Raw genomic sequence first — 26,699 nt, 5'->3', positions numbered from 1 at the left:
TTCCAGCTGAGACTCCAGACCCAAACTGAATTTGTCCACACAAGATGTTGAGGAGAATTCCCCAAAGGAAATGTCACCATATGCTGCAGCTCTGCGAGGAGATGAAGGCTTCACTTCTCTCTTTGGCAGACGCTCATCATTTGCCCACAGATATCTGGGATTTCCTCGAGTAAAAGTGAAGGCTTATTGAAATAGATACAGAAAACACCAGACTCTGTGCTTGCCTACATTACTCAATTTGCTGTTCTACGTTTTAATTTAAGCTGATTTAAGTTATGTTTTATAATTCTAAATTAATGTAAAGTGAATATGAAAACCACAGATCATTTAAAACTATTTTTTTTTAGTTTAGCTAAGCTTAGCTTGGCTTAGTCTCTCATATCTTTATATTGCAGAATGGCAAAAAACTGGACAAAATTTAATAAATCAACCATATATGAACTCAAATATATAATGTCAAAACAATTTTACTAATTTGTTTTAAAATTAATAAATTTTAACATCACAAAAAATCAGTGATGTAAATTGTGTAGCTAGAAATTTTACAAAAAAAATGTCAAAACTAAAAATTTTAATGTAATGAATATTCTAACAGAGAATTATATAATGATTAATTTTGTAAGTTGATTGTTGATAATGATTTTTTTTTCCACTTACAGTAATAAGACACTGAGGAAACTATATACTGGCATGAAAAGTAATGCTAAAAACACTCACATCGGCACTTTGGATAAAGATTTTGTTTCAAATATTACTTGGAAATGTCTATAAAGGTTACAGCAATACATGTTCCAAAATAAAATAGATATATCGTCCGTATATCTCCAAACACACACATACAACACGATTTTGATATTGTCATTACTGGTGTTGCTAAAGTAATGCCGTTTTTTTAACGAGGAGCAATATAAACTCCTAAATAATGCTGAGACGTTAAACCTCAAACTCCTCGATATCAGCAGCTTTTACACCTCGTGCTGTAATGGAAAAGCTCTCTCAAGCAAACGATTCCATGAGCCACTAATCCACAGCTACTGTACTACAAAACGAGAAGACGACAGCAAATCATCCAACATCGCCGTAACCGGCCGCTCATCCACTCAAGATGCTCTCCATACATCCAGAGCTCAAACCTGCTGGAGTCTGAAGTCCACTTAATGTGCATTAACAGCCCTAGGAGCGTTTTTACAGTTCCCTGCTCAAAGCTCCTCCAGCGCTAATGAGACACACACACACACACACACACACCGCTCGCAGGTGGAGCCGCTTCTGCTAAATGTCAATGGAGGACTACGCTGCTAGCCAGAAACCCAGGTGTCCACAATGATGCATGCAGGCTATTAAAACTACTACAACACTCTTCCACTCATAAGCAGAATAAAACTTTATTGTGCTTATTTTATGACGGAATGTCATGAGTGATATAATGAAAAATTATTGTCCTACAGCTGACTCGAGAATGTCTTAAAATTATAATTTACTTTAAAAAAGTTACAAAGTTACAAGGGAGTGAAATTCTAATCATACGAAATGTAAAATTTACTCATAAATAGGAATTACCCATAAAAAGGCCTATTTTTTTTATTGCATCTTTTATTTTATTTTATTTTTTTATAATTGTATTGACTTTTTATACTGTAATTGACTTTTTAAAATGTTTGCCTTTACATTATCAAATAAATAAATGCATGGATGCATAAATGAATAAATGCATGCATACATTCACATACTTTAATGCACACCTTTGGTGCATATCCCCCCCTTTTCCCAATGCAATGAATTCCTGTGATGCAAGTTTGTACCAGCCATTGAAAACCATAACATAATCCAAAATAATGAAAATTTCAGCCATGCACCTAAAACTTCATCATCCACAGAACACATGACACCAATAATTCTTAGCTTTGATGCACATCACGTGCTCTTTAAGCAGCTAAAACAATATCTCTCTGGTTAAATTTGCAAAGCGTCATAAATCTGCCCTGTCAGAAATCATTTCCATGAACAAATACAGCTGTTATCCAGAAGGCTTCTTATCATCTCTGGTCTAGATGTGCGTTTGGGCCGCTGAATGGATTGGTTTGTGCTCGAGCTGCCATTGTTTAAATATTAGTTAAATTCCCTATGCATTAGCGTGAGGAACGAGCCGGCGTCACTCTTCCCAGCAGACTTCACAGACGTAATGGTGTGTGACTCCTCCATCTGAGGCGACTGTCTGTTAGATTTTGATTATTTCATGGACAGTGGGCTTTATTTTCTACGCTAAATATCTTGTAAGAGCAGTGCACTTTCAAGGGGAAGACAACAACAGTCTTTCCATCAGACAAATGCGCTGTGCAGTACACTGTGTGAATAGCTGTGACATTTTGGGACAAATGTGTTTTTACTGAAAAAATAAAATACCGATGGAAACAAATAAAGAAATGAAGAATAAATGGAAAATGTGCAGGATGTTATTTTTCGGCCGCTGGTTTGTTTCGAAGCACTGTGACTTCCTCGATACGCTTCAGTGCAGCTTGTTATCCAATTTGTCGAGAGTTCAAGAGGTATTGCGTCTGTCAAAATAAGCTTTTACATCAACAGCCGTCTGAAACAGACCTTGAATTAAAGTAACACAATGAGAGGAGATGCTGTGAATTCTTATTAGGCTGCGAGCTTCTGTAATGAACTCCAGGACAGAACAGCAATTCACAAGGTGAAAGTTAGCCTACAAAAGTTGTTTGATCTGATAACAAATCAGAAAAGCGGTGTCTAAAATCAACATGACATCAAAATTTATCCTGTTTACTGTCATAATACACCATTATTTATGGTTTCATGCTCACTAAGGCTGCATTTATGGATTCATTGGATTCAAATCACATAGCGTCTGCACTATAAGTGAGCTGCATGCTGCACAGTTGACACAGGAATAGTCACTTACACTATGGAGGCAGTGTCACATCATAATTAAAGTATACAAATTGCATTTTTTTCTTTTTCCTCATGCACACTCGTAGCACACACACATAATAATGCATGGTTCACATTACTCCGTTTGCAATGCGTATGTGTTGCGTATTTTTTATTATTTATATATATATATATATATATATATATATATATATATATATATATATATATATATATATATATATTTGTATATGTTTTCAGGATCCTTTGATGAATAGACATTTAAAAATAAAAAGCATTTATTTGAAATATAAATCTTTTGTAACTTTATGTCTTTGCTGCCAGTTTTAATCAATCCAGTGCTTCCTTGCACAATAAAATAATTATTTTTCTTATTTTTCTTTAACTGAATCAAAGTAATAATTGTTTGATCGATATGTCTGCCAAATGTTTAATGCATGCAACCAAAATAAATAATAATTGTAGTTCAACATAGTGCATGTTTTCTCCATTAGTTTTCACGACGATGATTAGCAAAATGCTAACACTTGGACCCGGCACACAGAGAATTAAACTTGTCAACTTCATCAAATTTTTTCATCACAAGTTTAAATCAAATTGTTAATACATCTGTCTTTAAGGCTCTTAAACTCACATGATTCTGCATTATGTATAATAATTGTATAAAAAATAAAAAGAAAATTTTAATGCGTTATTCACTGTAAATAAGTCTCTCTCTCCAAAAATTAAATTAAATTAAATTAAATCAAGTTCCATGCTACATATATCGCTTTTTGCTCTCTCAATACTCAGATGTGTTTTTAAATTTCCTAGTGATTTATTAATTAACAGTGTCTTTTGATCATGAACAGAAAGCATCTTACACTGACCCTTGGGTTTAATTTAGACTCTCACACTTTCACCCTTCCTGCTTTCTTCAAATCTGAACGGCACCAATGACTTTCAGAAGACGCTGAGGAACACAATCGCGTGTGCATGAGTGACTCTGAATGCGTTACCATGGTAATTCCAGTCATCTGTTTGTTTTTTAGCAACGGAGATATTTCCTGATGAACTTCCCCTGGGCACGACTGATGCCAAATTCCGTCAAGCGTGTAATGATTTTCTTATGTAAACAACAATAAAGGCGTCCCGTGGGAGCTTTATTTGCGCGCCTGACACCTCACCGTGTTGTTTGAGAGCTTGAAACATGCTCTGCATTACTTTCACATTCTTCAAATCTTCTCTATAGCGCCTTTCCAGGGGGTTTAGATACAGTCGAGCCCCACAGGACACTGCGAAGAACTCTTGAAGGTGCTTCAAACAATACTGCGACTTTACAATCCCAGCTGGAAGAAACTCTTCAGGATGAAGCCACTGAAATATTCGTCCTTTCTCTGATGTCTTTGACGCGCTCTTCCAAATGTGTTTTTTTTTTTTACTGCTTGGCCGAAGATACTTATAAAACAGAATTTTTCTTTTTTGAGGATGTTGAGTGATGTAGAACATGCATTTGGAAAACAACAACAACAAACAGAGCAAAAAACAATCTAAACACCAAAATGCATACCTTCCAACAAAACAGAGGTAAAAGAACCTTTCACAACCAGCGATCGGTTTACTTTCAGATCTTCTGCAGCACACAAATCTAACACAATTCACACAGATAAAAGAAGTTTGTGGATCAGGAAAGATCCACATTGCTTGAAGACTCTCTTTCTTCTCAAACTGAATGCTACAGTGATTTACTTTCCAACAATGTTGCATGGATTCTCTTCTCTTGCATTTCAAATCAGTTTATCAAAAGACCATACATTATACACAAATTCATCCTGCTGCTTTTTTCTTCTTAATTGTACAGTCTGTTCAAAAGGATGTCATACTGTGTTGATACAACACTGAATATGCATTACCACTGAAAAATCTGTTCCTTTCTACTATTTTTATCCAGTAGGGTCACATTAAATTAATCAAAAGTGACAGTGAAGACATTTAAATGTTAATCATTTCCATTTCAAATGATTGCGTTTTTTTTGTACTTTCTATTCATCTAAAATCCTGTAAAACATGTATTTACACAAAAATATACACCAGCAACAATTTGAACACTTATATTCAGAAATGTGTTTTGAGCAGCGCATCATCATATCAGAATGATTTCTGAAGATCATGTGACACTGAAGACTGGAGCAATGATGCTGAAAATACAGCGGAGCATCACTGAAATAAATTTAATTTGAACATATATTCACATACAAACAGTTATTTTAAATTGTAAAAATATTTTAAAATTTTCCTGTATTTTAATAAAAGCAGCCTTGATGAGGAGAATAGACTTCTTTCAAGAATCCTTGTCCATTCCTACTAGGAAAATTACAGTAATCTCTAGAAATTAATTATCCTGCTAGTATATAAAGCTATATTATAGGTTAGTGTGTTAGTATCTCGAATCACAATTATCCTTCCTTTACCACATGTTGTTTAGCAGCATATAACTATAGAGTTCGAATAGTAAGGCTTTTCAATGGACAGAAACGACGACTGTTAATTATTGTGTTTTATAGTTACACTGATGTTCAGTTTACAACATGGTCCCTACACACACTGAGCACTTAAACTAACACTAGTTTCAACAACACACACGATGAGTGTCTGTAGATGTGGCTCAGTCGATCAAACGGCCGATGTTTGCTTACGATAAAGCTTTCTGAATAAAACAAGCCATCAGCGTGTGTTTTCAGGACTAATCTGAGCACTTTCTCAAACTGTAACCTCCTGTCCGTCTTTGTGTTTTCAGCTTGATTGCTATTTGCTGTTTCTCGGTCCCTGCAAACAAATGAACATTACGCCATTAAGCCTCTCTCCGGGAGATGAGCAGCACATCCTGCGATCTGTCACGGACTATCCGTGACCCGGCAATATCCACAGACGGCTTATCAAAGGTCCTAATCCCTTAAAGCACAGCTCAGATAATGAACGCCTCCTGCACTCGGCTCTTATCACGGACACAACACTTTCTCTGACCCCGCGCTCCTCGTCTCCTTTCATTTCCCCGTCTGACGAGAGTCGTGACTTTGTGCTTCTGATGCCGGTGTCTGGAGCAGACGGATTCTGTCATCGTTGATCTAACACCGCATCAATTGTTTTAGATAGATAATGGATAGTAGCTGAGGCTGTCATAAACACTATAAAAGCATCACAAAAGTAGGTCCTACGACTTTCAAACGACAACTTTGTGTGATGAATATACTGAAGTTTAGCATTTTATAAGCAAAATTACTCTCATGCAAGCTTTTTGCATGCACAAATATCCAAACTATTAAAATCACATTCGTAAACAAGTTCAAATGACATTCAATATAATACAATGCATCTTCATTCATCATCTTTCCTAAGCTCTGGAGGCTTAGATGAGATTCTCATATATCTCTCATTTTAGTATCAACAGCATTTCAGATGTTTCTCCTAAAATGCATAAGGAGAAATGGAAGTAGAAACAAACGAGACATGAGAAATATTCAGGGCATGTTGGAAGAAACATATAATCTCTCTTTATTGTCTTGCTGCAATCTCTATCAGGAAATCTCTATTTTATTGCTCAGTGGTTGCTCTTTTTAACCTCACGAGACTTAGTTGTAATTCTCATGCATTTTCATTTTCATTTTAGTCTCAATGTCATTGTTTCAAGTCTAAAAATCCTTAGGAGAAATAAAAGTAGACACACCTGAAGCATGAGAAAGTTCTGGAAGAAAGCAATCCAAAATGCCGACTGGGAGAGAAACGTGTGAGGAACACGGGAGATCTCTTTATTGTCTTACTGTAATCTCTTGCAAGGCTCCATTATAAAAACGTTGTACTTCTCAGAGATGGCTGTTGCTTTTCTGATTGCAATGGGGTTTTTCACCTTTAATATCAGGACAGTAGGAGAAGAGACAGGAAGCTATCGGACAGGTGAGAATTAAACAGGAGCAGGAAAGTACCTTTAGGATTTAACCCCATGTGGTCTGAGAGGTGCAGTTGTGCTTCACGTTGTTGTGTGACTAACACTATCATTGAATAGCATTTAACATTTCAGAATATCAAGGGTTACTGATTTAAATGTTTACATTTTTCTTCAGTGTCCAGCATTGTATACACCACATACAGAGGTTTTTGTTTTTTGTTTTTTTGCATGCATTGACTGAAATGGTGTAGATAAATTATATTGAAGCTAACCAAAGGGAAGAAAATATATATGTCTTTACCATATATATATATATATATATATATATATATATATATATATATATATATATATATATATATATATATATATATATATATATATATATATATATAGATATATATATTTTTTTTTATAAGCATGCAAATGAAATTAATCTGAAAGATAAAAATGCTGCCTTAAAGTAATACAATTACTAAAACAAAAAAATAAATAAAATTTATATAAATAATAATAATATTATATATACATATATACATATATATATAACTAATATTAAAAGGCACATAACTATTACACACACACACACAAAGACACACAGACAAACACACACACACACAATATAAAATAATAATTACTTAAATATACTTAAATATATTGATTTAAAAGCCGATTTATTTTAGGGTTATTGTAATATCATACTATTATTACTATTATAATTAATATATAAATAATAAATATATAAATAGTAAAAAAAAAAAAAAATATTTCCATATAAATTTTAGTTAAAGTTTGTTATTTTTTATGTTTGTTTTTTTTAATCTTTCATCCATTTAGCTGAAATGAAATAAGTTTAAATAAGTTTTTAATATTTTATTTCATTTAAAGTATGTTTTACTTCAAGCAACAAAAAATATGTTCTACGGTTTTAGTTTTAGTTAACTACAATAACCATCTTCAAAACAATAATACATACACTAACAGAACACTGTTCTGCTTCCATCCATTTAACTGTAATGAAACTGATCTCAATATGAATGTCAGTTTCTCATCCGTGAAAAAGAAGTCCTACAGATCTGAAACAACATGAGGGTGAATGCTTGATGACAGCAATCTCATTGGACTCTATTCTTTCTTTATTAAAAATAAAGCTTCTTCAATGGTTCCTTAGTTATCAAGATGGCTATATGGTTCTTAAAAGATAAACCAGACGTTAACGTTTCATTATAAGTCATTTGGATCGGCGTTGTGCTTTCTCAGATCTTTGAATCATGCTTTTTGTTCTAATCTGAAACCTTTATTCACTTAACCTTCAGCAGAAATGTGAGTATTGTGATGGTCTCCCGGCATGAAAATTCAAGTCCCATTGCACTGCTCCTCACGCCAGTCCTCTCGTCTGTAAAGTTGATATTTCTGCCGTAATCCTGCTCTCCTATACATTACTGTTACTGGCAGGCGTCTGATTGAAAACCCTGCCTGAGGCTCAAGCTCGTTCCTCCACAGCGTCGATGCGGCTGTATATGAGAGTTTAAGAGGAGCTGGAGGGCTCTCCACTGACTTCATGTATTTCACACATGGATGCTTACAGAGGCTTACAGAAGTCAAATTCACTGCGGCCGCGCTCGCATCCGGCTTTAATCCGTCGCAGAGAAGTGATGGAAAGTTTAAGTCCCTAGAAACTAAAGACGGGCTTCTTTGAACCCTGTTTGAGAGGCTTAAAACAATCCTTTTGTTAGGCTGAATAGGTTATGTTAATGGTATCTGCATGACGGTTAGTTATGCTTAGTATGACAGCCATTTCAAGAGGACAATACTTGTGTCTATTCTCACTTAACCACATGTATAATAAACCATGAAGAGAAGAACATCTTCTCTAAAGGCATTTTAGGAGAACCATCTTGAAGGACTGGAAAGCAGATCAACATCTCTCCTTCATATGACACCATGGCAGAGAGTAAGGTGCCGGCGTTTCTCCGTGTGTCTCTGGAGGAGAGTGGAATAAAAGCTGCAATATGTTGGATGGCGTCAGATGAAAACAAAGCGCTCTCATTCCAGAAGTGAGATGAAGTAGCAGCATATGCCTCAAAGACGCTCGAGAAATAAAAACCAAACAAGACCACACACACATGCACACAAACAGACACACACATGCACTGATCACGCTTTAGAAACACGCTTGACACTCTGCAGCCGTGGAGCATGTTGAAAGGCTCATTTAGCAGCCTTTCATCAAAAACATTGTTTTTTTTATTCTTATTCTTTTTTTTTAACCCTTCCCCACAACCACCTGTCTTATGCAACCAATTCTTGCCCTACAATCAATCACCCAGTGTTTATTATTTATTTATTTTCCACTAAATATCCCATTTCACCACACTATGCTGGCTCTAAAGTAATATTACAGGTCAAGCATGCACATGGATTTGTGTCTAGCCAGAGGCAGAGAAACACGCCGTGATGCTTCATTATTTTGACTAAGACATTTTGCATTGACTTGAAGAATAAAATCTCACTATTAAATGATATTCTGCCAAACAGCTGTCAAGATTTAAACATGGTGGCTGTCATAAAATATTGAGTTGCACTTGAAAGAAAACTGGCAATTAAGTGAAAGAAGTTTATCATGAAGCACTACAGTTACTAACTGGACAAACAAAACTAAACTAAAACTGTACCCAAATAGTAATAATATATACATATATATATATATAGCTAATTTATTATTATTTAAATAATAATAATAATAATACAACTAGAACTGAAGTAAAGTAAAATAAATTAATTTACTATTAATTGTTAACTAATAACTATCAATAATAATATAAGAATAAAATAAGATTTGTTTATAATGATCGATTTTTTAAGAATAATGTGTTATTATCTATAGTAATGATCTAAATTATTCTTATTTAGTATTATTATTGTTCAATTAATACAAAAATGAAAATGATAGAAACCGTACATACATACATACATACATACATACATACATATATATATATATATATATAAATAAATAAATGACATACATGTGTGAGCACAGTATATTTACAATGAAACATTTACAATTGTTTTTTTTTTATTTTTTATCTGATCTTTCAGACTACAAACCAGCATCAAAATAACATTTATTAACTGAATTTCTTGACGAAACGGACTATTCGGTAGCTTTGATTTTATCATGTAACCTAAAACAAGAACAGCCTTAAATGTCAAAGTGAAAAATGAAAGTGACATACAGCCAAGTATGGTGTCCCATACTCAGAATCAGTGCTCTGTATTTTTCCATCCAAAGTGCACACACACACACACACACACTTTGAACACACACCTGGAGCAATGGGCATCATGTATGCTGCAGCGCCCGAGGAGCAGTTGGGGTTTGCTCAAGGACACCTCAGTCGTGGTATTGAAGGTGTAGAGAGCGCTGTACATTCACTCGCCACATCTACAATCCCTGCTGACACAAGACTCGAACCCACAACCTTACAGTTACGAGTCCAACTCTCTAACCATTAGGCCACGACTTTAAATGACAACATTACTCCATAAATGGCTCTTTGCCATTTCCAACTCTAACATCAACAATATTTATAGACAGCTAAAAACACTAAAGAGACGTCAAAAGCTCTGCCAAAAGATGAAGTTGTAAATAAAACATTCAAGATTACTTGAGTGTTTCAGTATTATACTCTATTTCAGTCTTTTGACTTCAAAATGTCTCGTTTAATTCAATGTATTGCTAGTCATTTGTGGAAATGACTCAATTTCTGATTAAAAGCTGTCTCGATGTCTCTTTCAATGTAATCAAATCAACATTTAGGAGTACACCAGCGTATAGATCTCAACGCTACAAACAGAGCCATAAAACCGTAATCCTAACATCATGGGAGCTGTATTTAACCCAGGCAGTTGTGTCCGTCACATGCTGGTTAAACGCAGACAGCACTTGTTGTGAACAAATCGCCAGCGACAGCCTCGAGCTGCTTTAATGAAGTCTCGTGAGCGGCGAGTCTCTGAGGAACATCTTCCCTTACAGCTGTGCCGAGTGGCCCTTCACAGCGCTTTCTACTCCCTCTCCACCGCCAGAACCGCTATACAGATCCCCCACTGCCTAATTAGACACCTCTGTACCTCCAGCACACCTAAAACGGACTTCAGTAGCGCTTGTTTTTATTGCACTGATACCTCGGGTACATGCAGTGAACCTAAATATACACACACACTGTACACAATTACATCAGCGAGAGCGACAAATAAATAATACATCACTGGGAAAATACTCAACAGGAGGCCCGACAGGGTTTGAAATCTGGCCTACGATAAGCCTATACCGATGCATAGCAATGAAAATAAACTTATAAACTTAATTTTGCAATAATTTTTTAAATAAATGTTTTTAATACAATGCTTTCATTTATTAAAAAAGATAACCATTTATTAGTCTTGCAGTAGTTAATGTTAATTCAACATAATCAAAAAGTAAAATCTTACTTTCTTTGTAATTGTTTGTAAAATCTATTAGCAATTTCTGAGTGAAAGTAGTTTATACGCATTTTTTCAAGTGTAGTCAACATAAACTAACAATGAAAATACAAGCATTTATTAATCTTCAAGTTAACATTAACACTATTACTAATACATTATTAAAATACTAAGTATCTGTTAATGTTATTTAATGGGACCTTACGGTAAAGTGCTGAAATTATGATATCAGATTGAAAGCCATGATATTGAGACACGCAATTATAAATGCTGTATTTAGTATCTCAACAGCAAATACAGAGGTCGCATGTCTTTAGATGCACACAGTGTTCAGGTAGAGCAGAAATCAGGCCTCAGATAAACTGAGAATCACATTTTCCCAATAGAATTTACTGATATCCATTACAGACAACACTTTCGTTTATGCAGAATACAGCTTCTCTGCCTGATCAAATCAAGTCAGTTCACTGAAGGGAAATAAAACATGACTGTAATGATACTGAATCACATGGCTGCGTTTGAGATGGAGCAGGCACAGCAGCATAATGAAGATAAATTAATTTTGCACATTTTCCAAGTTTTTAAACTTTTTTTGCCTTTTGTTTAACTACATTTCATGCAGCTTTTCAATCTGCATGCACAGTAAATCATATGGATAACCGCTGTTTAAAGTGGCATGCTTTAGCAAGTCACACTGTGGGATTTTAAAGCATTCAACTTTTTCCACACAATAGATTCCCATACAGGCCTAAGCTTTACTCATTGTTAGGCATCACAGAACAACACACAAACATCACAACTTCTGTTAGCTGTAGGACATGAAAGCTCTTTTAGCTTACCAGCTTGAAAAATGCCTTTACTTTTGAGTTTGGGGTCCTGATGAGCACCATTTTCAAGGACTCCCAAGAGGCTGCCTGTTTCTACTGGATTTAAATCATTAAACTGAGATTTTGCTTGTTTGTTTTCATTTTTAGAGCAATATGTAAATTCATTATGACATAAAAAAAAATAAATGGTTATTGTTGTATTTCTAAAATATTTCTGCATCAAATTTTATTGCACATTAACAAAGGTAAAAGGTTGATTAAATTGTTTATAATTTTTATGATCTTCCATTGCAAATAAGTTGTGCGTTCATTTCAAATGCAGCTACATGATTCATTCAATTATTTTATTTTTTTAATTATTATTATTATTTTATAGCTGATTAATGGAAATATTAAAGCAAAATTATAGTAAATTTCAGTACAATTTCTCTTTACTTTCTTCATCATGGATTTAATCAATTGGTGATTTTAGGACTTGGAAAGAATACTATCTTTAATGGAAATCTTACTTTTTAAAGTATATTTTCCATTCAAAGGCCTTCATGCATTTGAAGTTCCCAAATACTTTTGGAAGCCATGGACTGACGGTGTTCAGCATCATGAATGAAAAGCCTCTCTCTGCCCTGACTGTTTCTCTCAGTATCTCACACACAGGTGTGTTTGGAGGCCAGGCCTTACTGAGAGACTGCCTGGTGTGTAATGAAGTGGCTGACAGCTGGTTTGGCCGAGCAGAGGAGGACTAGAGGAGCAGCTCGCTATGAAGCAGCGCTCCACTGTCAGTCCGTCTCGCTGCATCTCTCCATTGTTTTTCTGACCCATCGCTGTCAGACTTGAAAACGCTCACAGGTTTCTCTGGATTCCTTCACAGATGCTCTGCACTGTCAGCTGCAGTCTTTAAGAGATCGAGTCTTATTTTTAACTATAGCATTGCTTTTATAAAGCAGACGAGAATATAAAATAGACTGGGAAGAGTATGTACATTTTTATTTGTCTTGTCATGGCGAAATGAAATGTAAAACTAATATACCTAATTACATGAGGATGACTGTAATCAACAGAAATTTAAATACCACAACCACTAACACAAAAATGGCATCGCGATGACGCCGCACATAGCAGCCGAGGTGCTTCGCTCTCCAGTCGTTTTACTGTTTTTGTTAGTTTTTACTTTTTTTTCACCAGGAATGAACTGCTGAACATTCAGAACACACCACAAAGTCTCCTGCTGGTTTTTGATTATTCTGAAGTTTTGCTGAATGTTGTAATCGGTGGAAGCACCGATTTCGAATGCTGTTGCCTAGAGTACAACTGGCAAATCTCCGCCTTCAACACAACAAAATGGACAAAGTTCTTCTGTTCCTCCAGACAAATAAGGATTTCTCACACTCTGCTGCTCTGTGTTTCACAGAAACCTAACTGAAACCTAACTGAATGATGCCATTCCGGACAACGCGCTCCATCTCCCCGACTTTCAGCTGTTTAGAGCAGATTGTGATCGACAGGGAAATCGCTCGGTGGCAGGACATGCTTTTACATCAATGAAAGTTGGTGTACAGATGTAACAGTGTTAAAGAAGATGTGTTGATGTGCTGTTCAGATCTAGAAACACGGGCAGTTTTGAGGCTCTCTGATCACTGCCTGGTTAATCTTTTACCAACATGCAAGCGGAAAATCTAAATCTTCTTTATCTGTAATAAAGACTTTAAATAAATGGACCAATGAAACACAATGGGTTTTAAAAGCCTGTTTCGACTTCACTGATTTGAGTTTTTTTGAAGCTGCTACCACCGATCTGGATGAACTCACAGACACTGTAACATCTTATATTAGTTTTTGTGAGGATATATGCATTCCTACCATGACTCATTTAAGATTTAACAATGATAAGCCATGGTTTCCAGAAAAACTCAGACTTATTCATCCTGCAAGATCTGGACAAAACAGGGACTTATGTGAGGATCCTGCTTGTGGACTTTAGTTCAGCTTTCAACAACATCATCCCAACACTCCTCCAGACCAAACTGACGTAGCTCTCTGTTCCTTGCTCTATCTGTCAGTGGATCACCAGCTTTCAGACAGATAGGCAACAGCTAGTGAGACTGGGGAAATTCATGTCAAACAACCGCTCCACGAACAATGGTGCTCCTCAGGGATGTGTTCTCTCCCCTCTGCTCTTCTCCCTGTACACCAACGACTGCACCTCTAAAGCGCGCTCTGTCAAGCTCCTGAAGTTTGTAGACGACACTACAGTCATCAGTCTCATTCAGGACAGTGACCAGTCTGCTTACAGACAAGAGGTTGAGCAGCTGGCTGTCTGGTGCAGTCTTAACAACCTGGAGTTGAACACGTTCAAAACAGTAAAGATGATAGTAGACTTCAGGAGCCTTTAACCTGCCACAGGAGCTGCTGAAACAGTTCTACTCAGCCGTCATTGAGTCTGTCCTGTGCACTTCAATAACTGTGTCTGGTTTGGTTCCACTACAAAATCAGACGTCAGAAGACTACAGAGGGTGGTTCAGACTGCTGAAAGGATTATTAGTGCTCCCCTGCCCACCCTTCATGAACTCTATACATCCAGAGTGAGGAAAAGTACTCCAAAAATAACTCTGGATCCTTTACATCCAAGTTATCTCTTTTCTGAACTTTGCCATTTGGCCTGTGCTTCAGAGCCGCAAATACCAGGACAGTCAGGCACAAGAACAGTTTCTTCCCCCAAGCAATCTATGTCATGAACCGTTAAATGTTTTCCACTTTATGCAATGAAAATGTGCAATAACCTTATATTTATATGTTACCACCTCCACCCTAGTATATCCCTGCATCTCACTCTATTCTATTCCATTTTATAATTTATAGCACAACTGTTCATACAATTTATTTATTTTTACTTTTTTCAATATTGTCTATTTATATTTACATATGTGTCTTTTTTGTGTTGTTGTCTCTGTGTACTAGAAGCTTAAACTAAAACAAATTATTTGCATGCGCAAGTATACTTGGCAATAAAGCTCTTTCTGATTCTAATCATATCATATCAACTATTTTTATATTTCTAGTTGCAAAAGCTAAATCTTTTGTGTAGTTTAACCTGACATACCTAAATACCTAAACATTAAACTGAAATAAAATGTATAAAACGTAAGGGACATACATAAAACATAAACACTAATAAATAAAAAATAAATAAAAAAAAGACATTTAAAATCACAATGAAAAATATATAAAGAAAAACTGATTCAAAATAATAATAAAAACCATAATAGTAACTCAATGATATAAAATCACAGATAAACACTTATTAATAAATCTATGAACGTGAATGGGAATATATATATATATATATATATATATATATATATATATATATATATATATTAATGCAGAATTTCATCACCAAGTACTAATATTTAGCCCATTAATAAACAAATAAATAAATATATAAATATAAACAGAAATGAAAAAAAATAATAATAATGTTCCTGTGGCTCAAGTGATAGAGCATTGCGTTAGCAGCGCAAGGTTGTTGGTTCAATTCCCTGGGAACACATGTTAGGTAAAAACTGTTAGCCTGAATGCACTGTAAGTCACTTTGGATAAAAGTGTCTGCTAAATGCATAAATGTCAATGTAATTAATGCACAATAAATTAATATGAATGTAATGATTTTGTCAAAATTTTGTCATTATTAATAAATTTACCAAAATATGTGGCATAGTTGTACATAATAGCAGTTTATCATTATTAAAAAATCACTGTGTGTGTGATGAACAATGTATTTTTAGATCTAGATTTGTTTTGGTAAGCCCACTGCCAAGTAGATTTTTTTTTTTTTTTTTTTTTTTTTTTTTTTTTTTGCGTGTGCATCGCTCAGTCAGTCATGTAACATGCTGATATTAAGGGTGTATTTTTAGGATCTTTTGTTTTTAAACTGAGGTCCTCTTTTTTGTGCCAGGTAAATGCTACTAAATATCACAAAACGTTCAGCTTGGCAAACTACAGTTTCAAAGTTCAACACTGCAGACGACCAATTCTGCATAAAAATTAAACAATAAGTGATTCACTGCAGGCCAGCATCATTAAAGTAGACACACGGGTCGGCCAAGGTGAGACTTCCATAAATTCCCCATAAATGTGAGTTGGCAAGATTGTGCAGCAAAGCAGCTATAAAACGTAGCTTGAACAAATCTGCATTTAAAGCCAAACGGCACATGCTTTAGATGTCCGTGCTGCACTTTAAACCTGTTTGATTAATGTGATGCTCCGTGTTCAGAAATGAAACCAGGCTTTATCAAATTCTCACCAACACTATAAACTTTAAAAAGTTATTTACTTATTTATGTCTTACTATGTCAGATGCCTTAGAAAAGAAAAGTAAAAACACATTTTCTTAAGAAGCACATAAGTCCTTAAGGTTTGTTTAAATCCCTTAAGTGCTCCTACTAGTAATAATGATGCACCGGCTTGATCTGACGTCTTCCTTGACATCAGCTGTTTCAAAGAACATCCCATTTAACAAAGTCAGACTGCTGAAAAACTAACATGCAGAAGAAAAACAAAAAAACTATATAGCAGGACCACCACAACAACAACAACAGTCCCAAATGATGCCGCCAGTGACTACAAGCCTGCAAGCAGCGCTAGAATAATGTAGTGTTGGTTTTCTTGCTGCTCCGGGGGAGACGGCGAGGCAAGAAAACAACGCTATCAGCATCTCACGACTGACAGGGAAAACAAAGCGTCGGGTTTTCACCTCGCCCACGCTTCCAAACACCTTATGTCTGAGCTACAACTTCCTGTAGCAGTCAATTTCCACAGTATTAATGCCTTCATTACTTCCTGTGCATCTGAACGCTCTCCAGGGCGCCATTCGGCTCGCCTCTTTAATGCAGCTCACCTTCCAAGCGCTATTAATCAAATGCAGCCGTTCTGTGGTGAAAAAAGCTGTCCAAATAATTAACTTATGTAAATTGACTTTTGGTGAGCTTTGGCCATTTAATAAAAACATGTCTTTGAGCTTTATTAATGTTGAATTTATTAATGCCCGTGTGATGGAGCATCCTCTGAAGGGATAAACACGACCGCCACCATCTAATCCGGATCTGTGTGTGCAGCACCTGATGCGCTCCTGTTAGTATTCCTAATTAGCAGTAATTAAGTGCTTTCTACAGCCTCTCTCCTCCGGGGCGGCTGCTAGTTTGTGGCATATTTACGCCCGGATTATTTGGGAGACGAATTGCGCTTGGTTTATTACCATCATAAATGTCAGATATTTGCTTAAAATTATTATTTTTCCTGAAAATGACAAAGTTTGGAGAAAAAAGCGTTAACTGAATCGCACATTATACAACTCGGACATTATTCTAAATTCATATTTTTACGCATCAATGATGGATTAAACTTACCGAAACGAAAGTGACTGTTGTCACACCTTATGGACTGTTGTGTTTTTGTTTTCATTTTCATCCTTCGTATTCTTTGATCAAGTTTCTGTCTCCCCTTGATTGTGTCATCATGTTCAGGTGTTCCGTGTCAATTATCCTCATTTACATTCCCCATATAAGTTGCAGACTGTTCAGTGTTTGGTTGTGCAGTCTCGTCTATTGAATACGTGTGAATTATGAAGTGTGTGTGTGTGTGTGTGTGTGTGTGTGTGTGTGTGTGTGTGTGTACATACATACAGTACGTGCGTACATGTGTGTGTGTGTGTGTGTGTGTGTGTGTGTGTGTGTGTCCCCGTCCGACCCCCCCGACCCCTGCTGATACATGTTCATCTCCCGCACCACACCGTGACAGAAGACCGAACCTTGAAAAAGTAAAGCAACGTGTTTCCCTGCGTTTTGTTTGTTCATTTTTTGTCAGTTTTTTGTATAATATTATGGATGATCCTTTCATCCTCGTCCTCCTGTTGGAGCAGTGGGATCGCTCTCTTGAGGACCACACCAAGGACTTTGTGTTTCCGGCCAAGCCCGAGCGCAGCTGTCCAGGGACGGTCTTCGAGAGAGCGTGTGCACCATCTCCCTTCTGCACAGAGCCAAAGCCTGAGCCCACCTCTGACGGAGAGCCAGAGCCCGCCGCAACCGATGAGCCATCGCCATGGACTTCGACAGAGCTGAGGATCGCCACAGAGCCAGAGACCGCAACAACAGACCAGGTGCAGGAGCTGGCAACGGGAACTTGTGACGATGGAGAGCGCCATGAACATCAGGAGTGCGGAGGGAAACTTTATTGGCTTTTTATAAGCTTTATTGGTAAGCAGAGACATTTCTTTCTAAATACTATACTAGACAACATAGCACTTATTAGCACAACTTCCTATTACGAAATGGAAACAGTAATAACCAACTTAAAACACGTAATTACTAAACAACTCTTTTATTTGCTTCATTGTCAAAGCCAATTTTAGCAGCATGCGACAATTACAGATTTTTTACTTTTAGACAGGTGATGATAATCACGTCTGTAACTCTGTGAACAACATGAACAGCCTTTGATAGAAACGCATTAATCTATATATAATATTCTCTTTCTGTGAGGCTCTTGTAGCAGGATTTCCCAGAAGTCTGTACATCAAGCAACTGCCAGAGTAGAGTTTTCAGCCGTATTATATACAGGCCCTGAGCTAATATTAGATTTCTCTATTACCACTGATGATGAGAAGGAAACATCTAATCAAATGAAAATGTATACTTTTTGGACTATAATGTAGTGTTGTTTCAATAATGAACTATGGAGGCTTTAAAGGGACAGTTGGGGACATAAATGAGCTTTCTGTCACCATTTATTCACGCTCACTCATTCAAACCAGTATGACTTTAATTAAACAAATAAATACAATTAAAGGGAGATTTTTCATAGGAACTACAATAGATAAACAAACAAATGAAATGAATAAATGAATGCATATGAATGCATATATGAAATGGATACAATTTTAAATTGATACTTTTTTAATTAAATTGTCTATACAGTTGTAGTTTTCTAGTCTAAATATATCTATTTATTTATTAGTTTATTGTGTCTATCTATAGTTTTTTTTTTTTAGCAAATCAACTTGTATGCTTGTCTGGCATCTAATCTAAAATAAGCTTATTTTATATATTTTTACTATTTTTAAATTTTTTATTTTGAGTACATTACAAAATGTTATTTGCTCAATCTTTTAACAGAAAAGGCACAATTCCTTAGTTTATTGACGTTCACATTTCAATAAATGTTTTGTAATGTACTAAGGTTTAATGCTATTCTATATAAATCTACATTTAATCTATATATACACAGTATAATCATAAAAACATTGCTCTGATCTATTGAAGCAAGGCTCTGTTTCCTCACCTGCTGCTGATGACAGCGGAGGCATAATTCATTCTTCTCACATAAATTAGCATATTTTCCCTCAAGTTCTCTCTTTGTACCTCTGTTCACCTCCTAACTGGCACGATGTTGGCGAAGCGATCTGTGTTTGTGCAGGTCTGTGTTCCGTAATGAATGTAAATGGATGTCGTTCAGTACGGCGGCGCTGGACAAACAGGACGAGCGCATAGGCGACACTGATCAAAGCCTTTCGCTCCAGCTCCTGACATTTAGAGGCCGAGATTTTCATTAAGCAGAGTGATTAGACGACAGGCAGAGACACACAGAGAGATAGAAATGAGGAGTGAAGCAGACAGCTGGGATCAGCAGCGCTGCCCTACACACAGGTGGATGTGATATTAAACACGGAGCCATGTCCAAGATCTTGCTGAACATGCCAGAAACGCCTATGATATGACAGAGGAACCTTCCTCCAGCAAAATAAGCCCATTTAGTGTCTGTCAATCACTCTTGAGCGCTGCAGGGGAAGACGTGGGCGGTTCGGTCAACATCTCATATCTCACGGAACGAGTAATTCTATATAACACTAACTTGTGTATATTTCACAGCATAATTACAATATGGTTCAGATATTACGACTGCATGGAAAACTATTTTAGAAAATGGAGGGAAATCATTCTAATTGGTAACATAACCCTGCTTCGTGCATGCCGAGTTAAAAAATATCAGTCAAAAATTCAATCTTGTATGTTTTTCTTTTTCTTGTTTTAAGTTAGATTTTTAAATTCAATTACTCAATAGCTCTAATGCACTTGCACTAGAGAAAGAAAAAAAAACACTCCGAAATAGTTTGTACAATTCACAAGTTATTATAAAGTAATGGTAACGCTGAATTAAATGTGGAAATTTGATGTAAAAACTAAACTCAAATAGTAGTTCCTTGTAAAGCGTGCTCCAATAATCTTTGTTTTATTTACAACTTATATATATATATATTTCCACAGACCCGTGTAATGATATACAGTATATATACATATTAGGGCTGGTAAGCAATATTTAAAAAAAAAAATCAAATTAATTACATGATGTGGTAATTGATTAATCAAATTAATCAAATATGGAAAAATTACGAACAAAAGATAAAATTCATTGCTGTATAAAACATCAAACAGAGATTACCAAAAGTAGGTTCAGCAAGAAATATTTTGTTGGATAAAATGTATTACATATGCTCTTTTGGACCATGTGAGTGAGTAAATGATGACAGAATTTTCATTTATGGTTGTGTGAAATATAACTTTCTATATAATAATTTATTTTCTTAATTTTATTATTGTTACTATTAAAATATGAAATTATTTCTTTAATGAAATGATACACTAAATAATAAACTAAACCTGTCAGTAGGTGGTGGTAGTAAATGTCTTCGAGTCATTTATACATTCGTTTGATTCATTCAAATGGCTGATTCATTCAGGAGTGAAGTAAATGGTTCTTTATGAATGGTTCATTGAATCATTAGGATTGTTCGGCTTGAAGCGGATCATCACCATCAGATCGATCGGTGTGTGATATAAGTACCGCAAGAGCTTTAGAGAGCAGACGACTCCTTGTGCTTCTGAATCTCTCTCGTGGTGCTTTGATGGCAAACACCCAACGCGGCTATGGCCAATGGTTCAACACGCCAAATGGTTCACCAAATTCATTCAAAACATGGATTAAGAAATGAAATGGGTTGCTCGGAGATGAACAGTTCTGATTTGTCATTTGATTTTTATATTCTGGTTGGCAAAATTTAACAAAACAGCCAACATTGTGTCTAAAGTAACACAATATTAACTGTTGTATAAGATGAGTATCACATTTGCATGTGTGTGATATTTCTTAACTATGTGATGTAAATATGACACAATCTCAAACTGGCGTTTTGCCCCGTATCTTAAATTTTAGGGATATTTTCTAGTCTCCATCACGCAGTAAGTTGTTGTTCTGCCCTCACATGGGGCACGTGCGTTAACTGCGTTAATAATTTTAACGCATTATTCTTCTCCATAATTAATCTAGTATTTTCAGCAGCTAAAAAAACATTTATTTGTCATGCGAACCTTAGAGGAACATTCAATTTTAGCATTTTGAAACGGTTCATTTTGAAAATGTTCTCTTTAAGAACATGCTAATACATTGCAACATTAGGAGAACATAATATTAATGTTAAAGGAATGTTCCATAAAATTTTTTTAAGTTTTAAGACTGTTTTCTCTTAACGTTTACTGTAAATCACTTTCACAAAACATCAGTAAAAGTTATGGGAACATTCCTTTTTATCTAGGAATGAGAATGTAGGAAAGCAATACTAAAAAAGCGAAGAGAAACGAAATAAAGGAATAAAGTGTAACGCTATGTAACTCTTCCCAGATGACCTCTGTGTTGTCAGGCAGCGATTTAACCGTTGAACGCTCACCACACAAATAACAGCCTGTTGAGAGCCCAAATGAGCTCACGAGAGGAACAACGATCAGACATGTGTGATTAATCAACCGAATGATTTATCTGAGGACAGAGCCTTGCTTTACCAGTGTGTGTGTGTGTGTGTTTTCCAAAGCCGTTTCCCAATACATCATGTATAGCTTAAATGTTTGTGCTTTGACTTTCATTGGGTTTGTCTGTTTGGTTTTGGCCGGAGTTGGGAAATCTAATCTCATGATTTGGGAATTGTATGATCCGTGTTTTGTGGAATGTTCTCACACACCCATGAGCCTGATGTGACATTGATATACTGTGGGGCAGGAAGTGATTGAACTTATTTAGTTTGAATCTCTGTGTTTAGTTTGCTCTAAGTGTCTCAGACTTTGATATAATATTCCCACGTGTGTCTGCTTCAAATTAAGCATGCACTGAAATCAACGGCTTACCCTAAAACTGTGTAAATACACGTCAAGTACAACTGATGCTGTTGGTTTTCGTTTTATAAATCTTTCTATTTTGAACTCCAAAGGTTTGGAGAATGTTATTTCTAGTGTTCCTGTGGCTCAGTGGTAGCGCATTGCATTAGACGCGCATTAGATTGTGGGTTCAATTCCCAGGGAAAACACATACTGATAATATTTTTTATTTTATTTTTATTAATTTTTTTATGAATGGATAGCTTGAATGCACTGTAAGTTGCTTTGGATAAAAGTGTCTGCTAAATGCATAAATGTAAAGACTGGATAACTGTAAAACGAATGGTGTACTAATGGTACATAATATAGCATAAGCCACCTTAGACTGGTTTATGCAGGACGTTTTGTACAATCATGAGTCATAAGGAAAAAAATGCATATAACCTGTTATTCATTTAAACAAAATGCACTTGCTTTGGAATACTGCATTGTAATTGCATTTAAACAATGCAACTGTAGTTTTTGTCTTTTTTTTTTTTTTAGCTATTTATATAATGATTTACTATGTGATTGCAGTTTGTGTGGATTTCATCAGCAAATAAAAGCTGATATGGTCTATAAGATTGAGACATATATAGACTTATCTAAGTATAACATCCAAGTGCATGCTGAAATATGCATGTTTTACAGTTAAGCACACAAATGAGCCCAAATATCAGCTCAATAACATCTTTTTTCGACTTTCTCTGAATGTAACATCATAATTTCATCTTTTCAAGCTGAAACTGGTTAAATCAGTCTTCAGGTCTAGCTATGAGTCACATGGTCTCCAAGCCTGGCATGTGCCCAAAACCCCTCAGCTTAAGCTTAGTGGTCAAACCTGGTTTAAGCAGGACGCTTTGTCTAATCATTTTTGCTCAATGATTTTAGTGCATGTATGAAGTCAGTTCTCCTCATGTTTTTCTCATTCATTGCATTAGCTGTTTTTCACTCAAATAATATACACTTGTTTGGGTATTTCGTATGTAATGACATTCAGACATCGGTATTAAAAAATATTTTCTTTATATCCACCTACACTTTAAAATATATATATATATATATATATATATATATATATTGAGGTTGTAAACAAAGATCACTGGAGTATAGTATGTTTTAAATACTATTTCAGTCTTTCTACTGTAACCCCATTCCTTTGCTATTACTGTATGTATAAAATATACTAGCAGTTTCTGAGTTCGAATCGAATCCCACACCAACATTTCTTAAGTGCATGCCACACAAACACACACACACGCGCGCACATGTTCAACAGTTAATGCAGTCTCTGAATAAGTCAGAATCTTAAAGTACCACAACTTCAGGATACTTATACAAGAAAACTGACTGAATTTAAGGCAATCTCTTTTGTCAACACTAAACTGGCTTGCATTTGCATTGCATATGTATTCTTGCATACGCCATTGCATGCTATTATATTATGGCTCACTATACAACAGCAGGAAAACATATATACTGTACATAGACGTGCACCAATATCAACAGCAGACATTCACACTAGATGCTCACGGGGATTGTGTCCTTGGAGAACGACTATAAGACAACATGCTCACAGCTGAGACCACAGGGAAAAGACTAAATAATCTAAATAATTTCCGTGCTTCTAAGTCCCCAGTATTACAGCGTCCCTGCATTATTCACCACCAAACTTTTGCCAAAATCAATGTGCATGTTTAATTCATTTTGAAAAAGGACTTTTCAAACATCATCATCACAAGCATGCAACATCCGGCTGCGCCTGCCTTCAGGACGAGCAACAAATGTCATTTTAAGCCAAATGCAACTGTATTGTGGGATCAAACACATTATGACTACATTATCTTATCCTTTCAAACAATCTCTCGTCTTCTGCATTATATCTCTACAGCGGTAATCTGCTTTTACTGGGCGAAGCCCTCAAATGTGATTACTTCACAACAGATAACAACAAGAAAAAAAAAGCCTACCTATGCCACAGCATGGAGTATGAATTAAAGCTACACTATGTCCTTAAGGACTCCATAAATCCAATGCTAAACAGGGGCTCATCCTACTGAGTGAGTAGGGCCACCTACTGGGGCTGTGGATATTGCATGAGTGGCTTTAATTGGAGGCAGAGCTGCAAAACTCACAATTTGAGCAAATCTCACTCAAGAGTTTATGATTTACTAACAACTGGTCACTTTTGTGAGTGTGTGATGATGAAAATAGTGTTTTTCTTGAAGTGAAAAAGTTGCATTAATGAAGATGGCTGACGGTACTGTATGTTATCGAAGAAAACCTGTAGGTTTGTCTTTATTGTGTGGTTTCAGTACTTTTTGAGTCAATTTGAGAAGGAAATCTTGGTTTTGCTCAGTTGGATCTATTAATTTGACAAGGTTTCTGCATGTGAACGTGCATAAAGTTTTACAAAAGTTAAGTAAATGGACCTCAAAAATAAATTCACTTTATAAGCTGAATGCAAATGTAGTTTTTGCCTTAAAATTGCTCATTTTATGGATTTGCAATGACCGATTAAATAATAATACAGAATTTAACTTATACTTATTTAAGTATATATGGGAAAGGTTGAGACGTTTTCAAGTGGTGCAGTCAAAGATGCATAGTTTAACAAACTGTGCCCAATGTCTGTTCAATAACATGCATTTCTGTGAACGCAATAGCTAAATGACCTCACGCTGTCTTTATATCCATAAATACTGAAGACTACTGTGGTAGGAAAAGTTTTCAAAGATCAAGTCACCAAATCCCCGAATTACTGAGCTCAGGTTTCCTCGTTCACTACATGTAAATCGTCCGCAAATCAGCATTGATCAAGCCCATTAATGATCAATAGGACTCGAAGGCAAACCTTCTGCACGGGCACGAGCTGTTCTCCTCCCGAGTCTAACTGAAATGTAAGCAGAAATGCGCTTTTCGCCATAGTTTGTGATGTGGCACGATGTTGGCACCCAGTCCTCACCTGATATCTCCTGATGTGGCACATTGTGGAGACTGAAGCCTTTGGTCGTGAACGCCTGGCGCACATCGCTGCAGCTGCGCGATTTTACATCTCCAGCACATGACAGCGACAACAGCAGCGATAAAGAAGTGAAAACCACGACAGGTGTCTTCAACATCCCTCCTGTGCACAAATCCAGCCGATGCGTAAAAAGCGCAAAACCCGCGAGACGCGTTCAGCGCACCGGCGTCTCCAGCTGCAGGTGGACAACTGTTTCAATCATTCAATCGCTCAACAATGATCAATCAATCACGCTTTCTGTCGCGTCCGGCTCATAGCAGAATGCTCGGACGGATCCGCTCAGAACGAACGCGCGCGTGATTAGAACAGCGAAACCTCCAGAAGAGATCCGGAGCGGCGCGCTCTCAACTTCTGCTGTGTGTTTCTATCAGCGGAGAGAAAGTAGCAATCCCTCTCTCTCTCTCTCTCTCTCTCTCTCTCTCTCTCTCTCTATCTATCTCTGCTCTCTCTCTCTCTCACTCACACACATACACCAACACAGACAAACCGCACAACCCAGCGGTGAGTGTGAGAACATGGAAAAACACGGACTGGATCATGACGACTCCTGGAGTTTTGCGTCAGGAGATGTTGAAGCAAAAACTAGAACACATTTTGCTGAAATAATATTAAATACACAATACTATAAAATACAAACAGCAAAAAATAAATGTAATTATTTTTAGCAATTTCAATGATTTATAATTAAGATTTATTAAAAGTAATAAATGTAAAAAAAGTTGTTTTTTATTGTTTTAAGTGTTTGCACTTATTTCATTTTAAGAAATTTGTAATATAACAGAAATATGTATATAGTGCAATCTGTTTTAAATATTTAATGTATGAGTATATATACAATAATAGATTTATTAAATTAATTTAATGCTATTTTGTATTTTTCTATGAAGTAAATGTTAATTTATAAATATGCATGAAAACAAGACTAAAAGAAAGATAACTATTTATAAACTAATTAACTTTTTTTAACTAAGTTTTACTCTTGATCTTATGTTTTATTTAATGTATTATGTCTTTTTTTACGTCACAAGGTAATATAATGGCAATTTGATGTGAAATTAGATATCTTACAAATCAGAAGAAAAATATATATAAATATTTTTTCTAGTTTTGTGGAAGAAAGAAAGAAAGAAAGAAAGAAAGAAAGAAAGAAAGAAAGAAAGAAAGAAAGAAAGAAAGAAAGCTGTCTCCCTCTCTCGCAGATGAACCGCACAGCCCAGTGGCCAGTATCAGAACAGAGAAAACACGGACTGGATTCGTGAAGGCTCAAGGAGATTTGCCTCGGGAGTTCCTGGATC

The 26,699-nt window shown here is 36.0% G+C and overlaps 1 protein-coding gene across 1 annotated transcript in view; it reads right to left on the bottom strand.

Annotated features, from left to right (window-relative positions):
* Positions 1–25,828, bottom strand: part of LOC127949615 (glypican-6) — a 183,073-nt gene extending 157,245 nt beyond the window's left edge. Inside the window, exon 1 of the mRNA XM_052547049.1 lies at positions 25,345–25,828. Coding sequence (XP_052403009.1) covers positions 25,345–25,501 — 157 coding nt within the window. The 5' untranslated portion in view covers positions 25,502–25,828. The remainder of the gene's footprint in view (positions 1–25,344) is intronic.
* Positions 25,829–26,699: the final 871 nt, after the last annotated feature.

Source organism: Carassius gibelio, chromosome B1 (assembly GCF_023724105.1).
Source record: "Carassius gibelio isolate Cgi1373 ecotype wild population from Czech Republic chromosome B1, carGib1.2-hapl.c, whole genome shotgun sequence".
In the NCBI taxonomy this organism is placed as follows: Eukaryota; Metazoa; Chordata; class Actinopteri; order Cypriniformes; family Cyprinidae; genus Carassius; species Carassius gibelio.
This window is presented reverse-complemented; position numbering and strand designations above follow the sequence as displayed.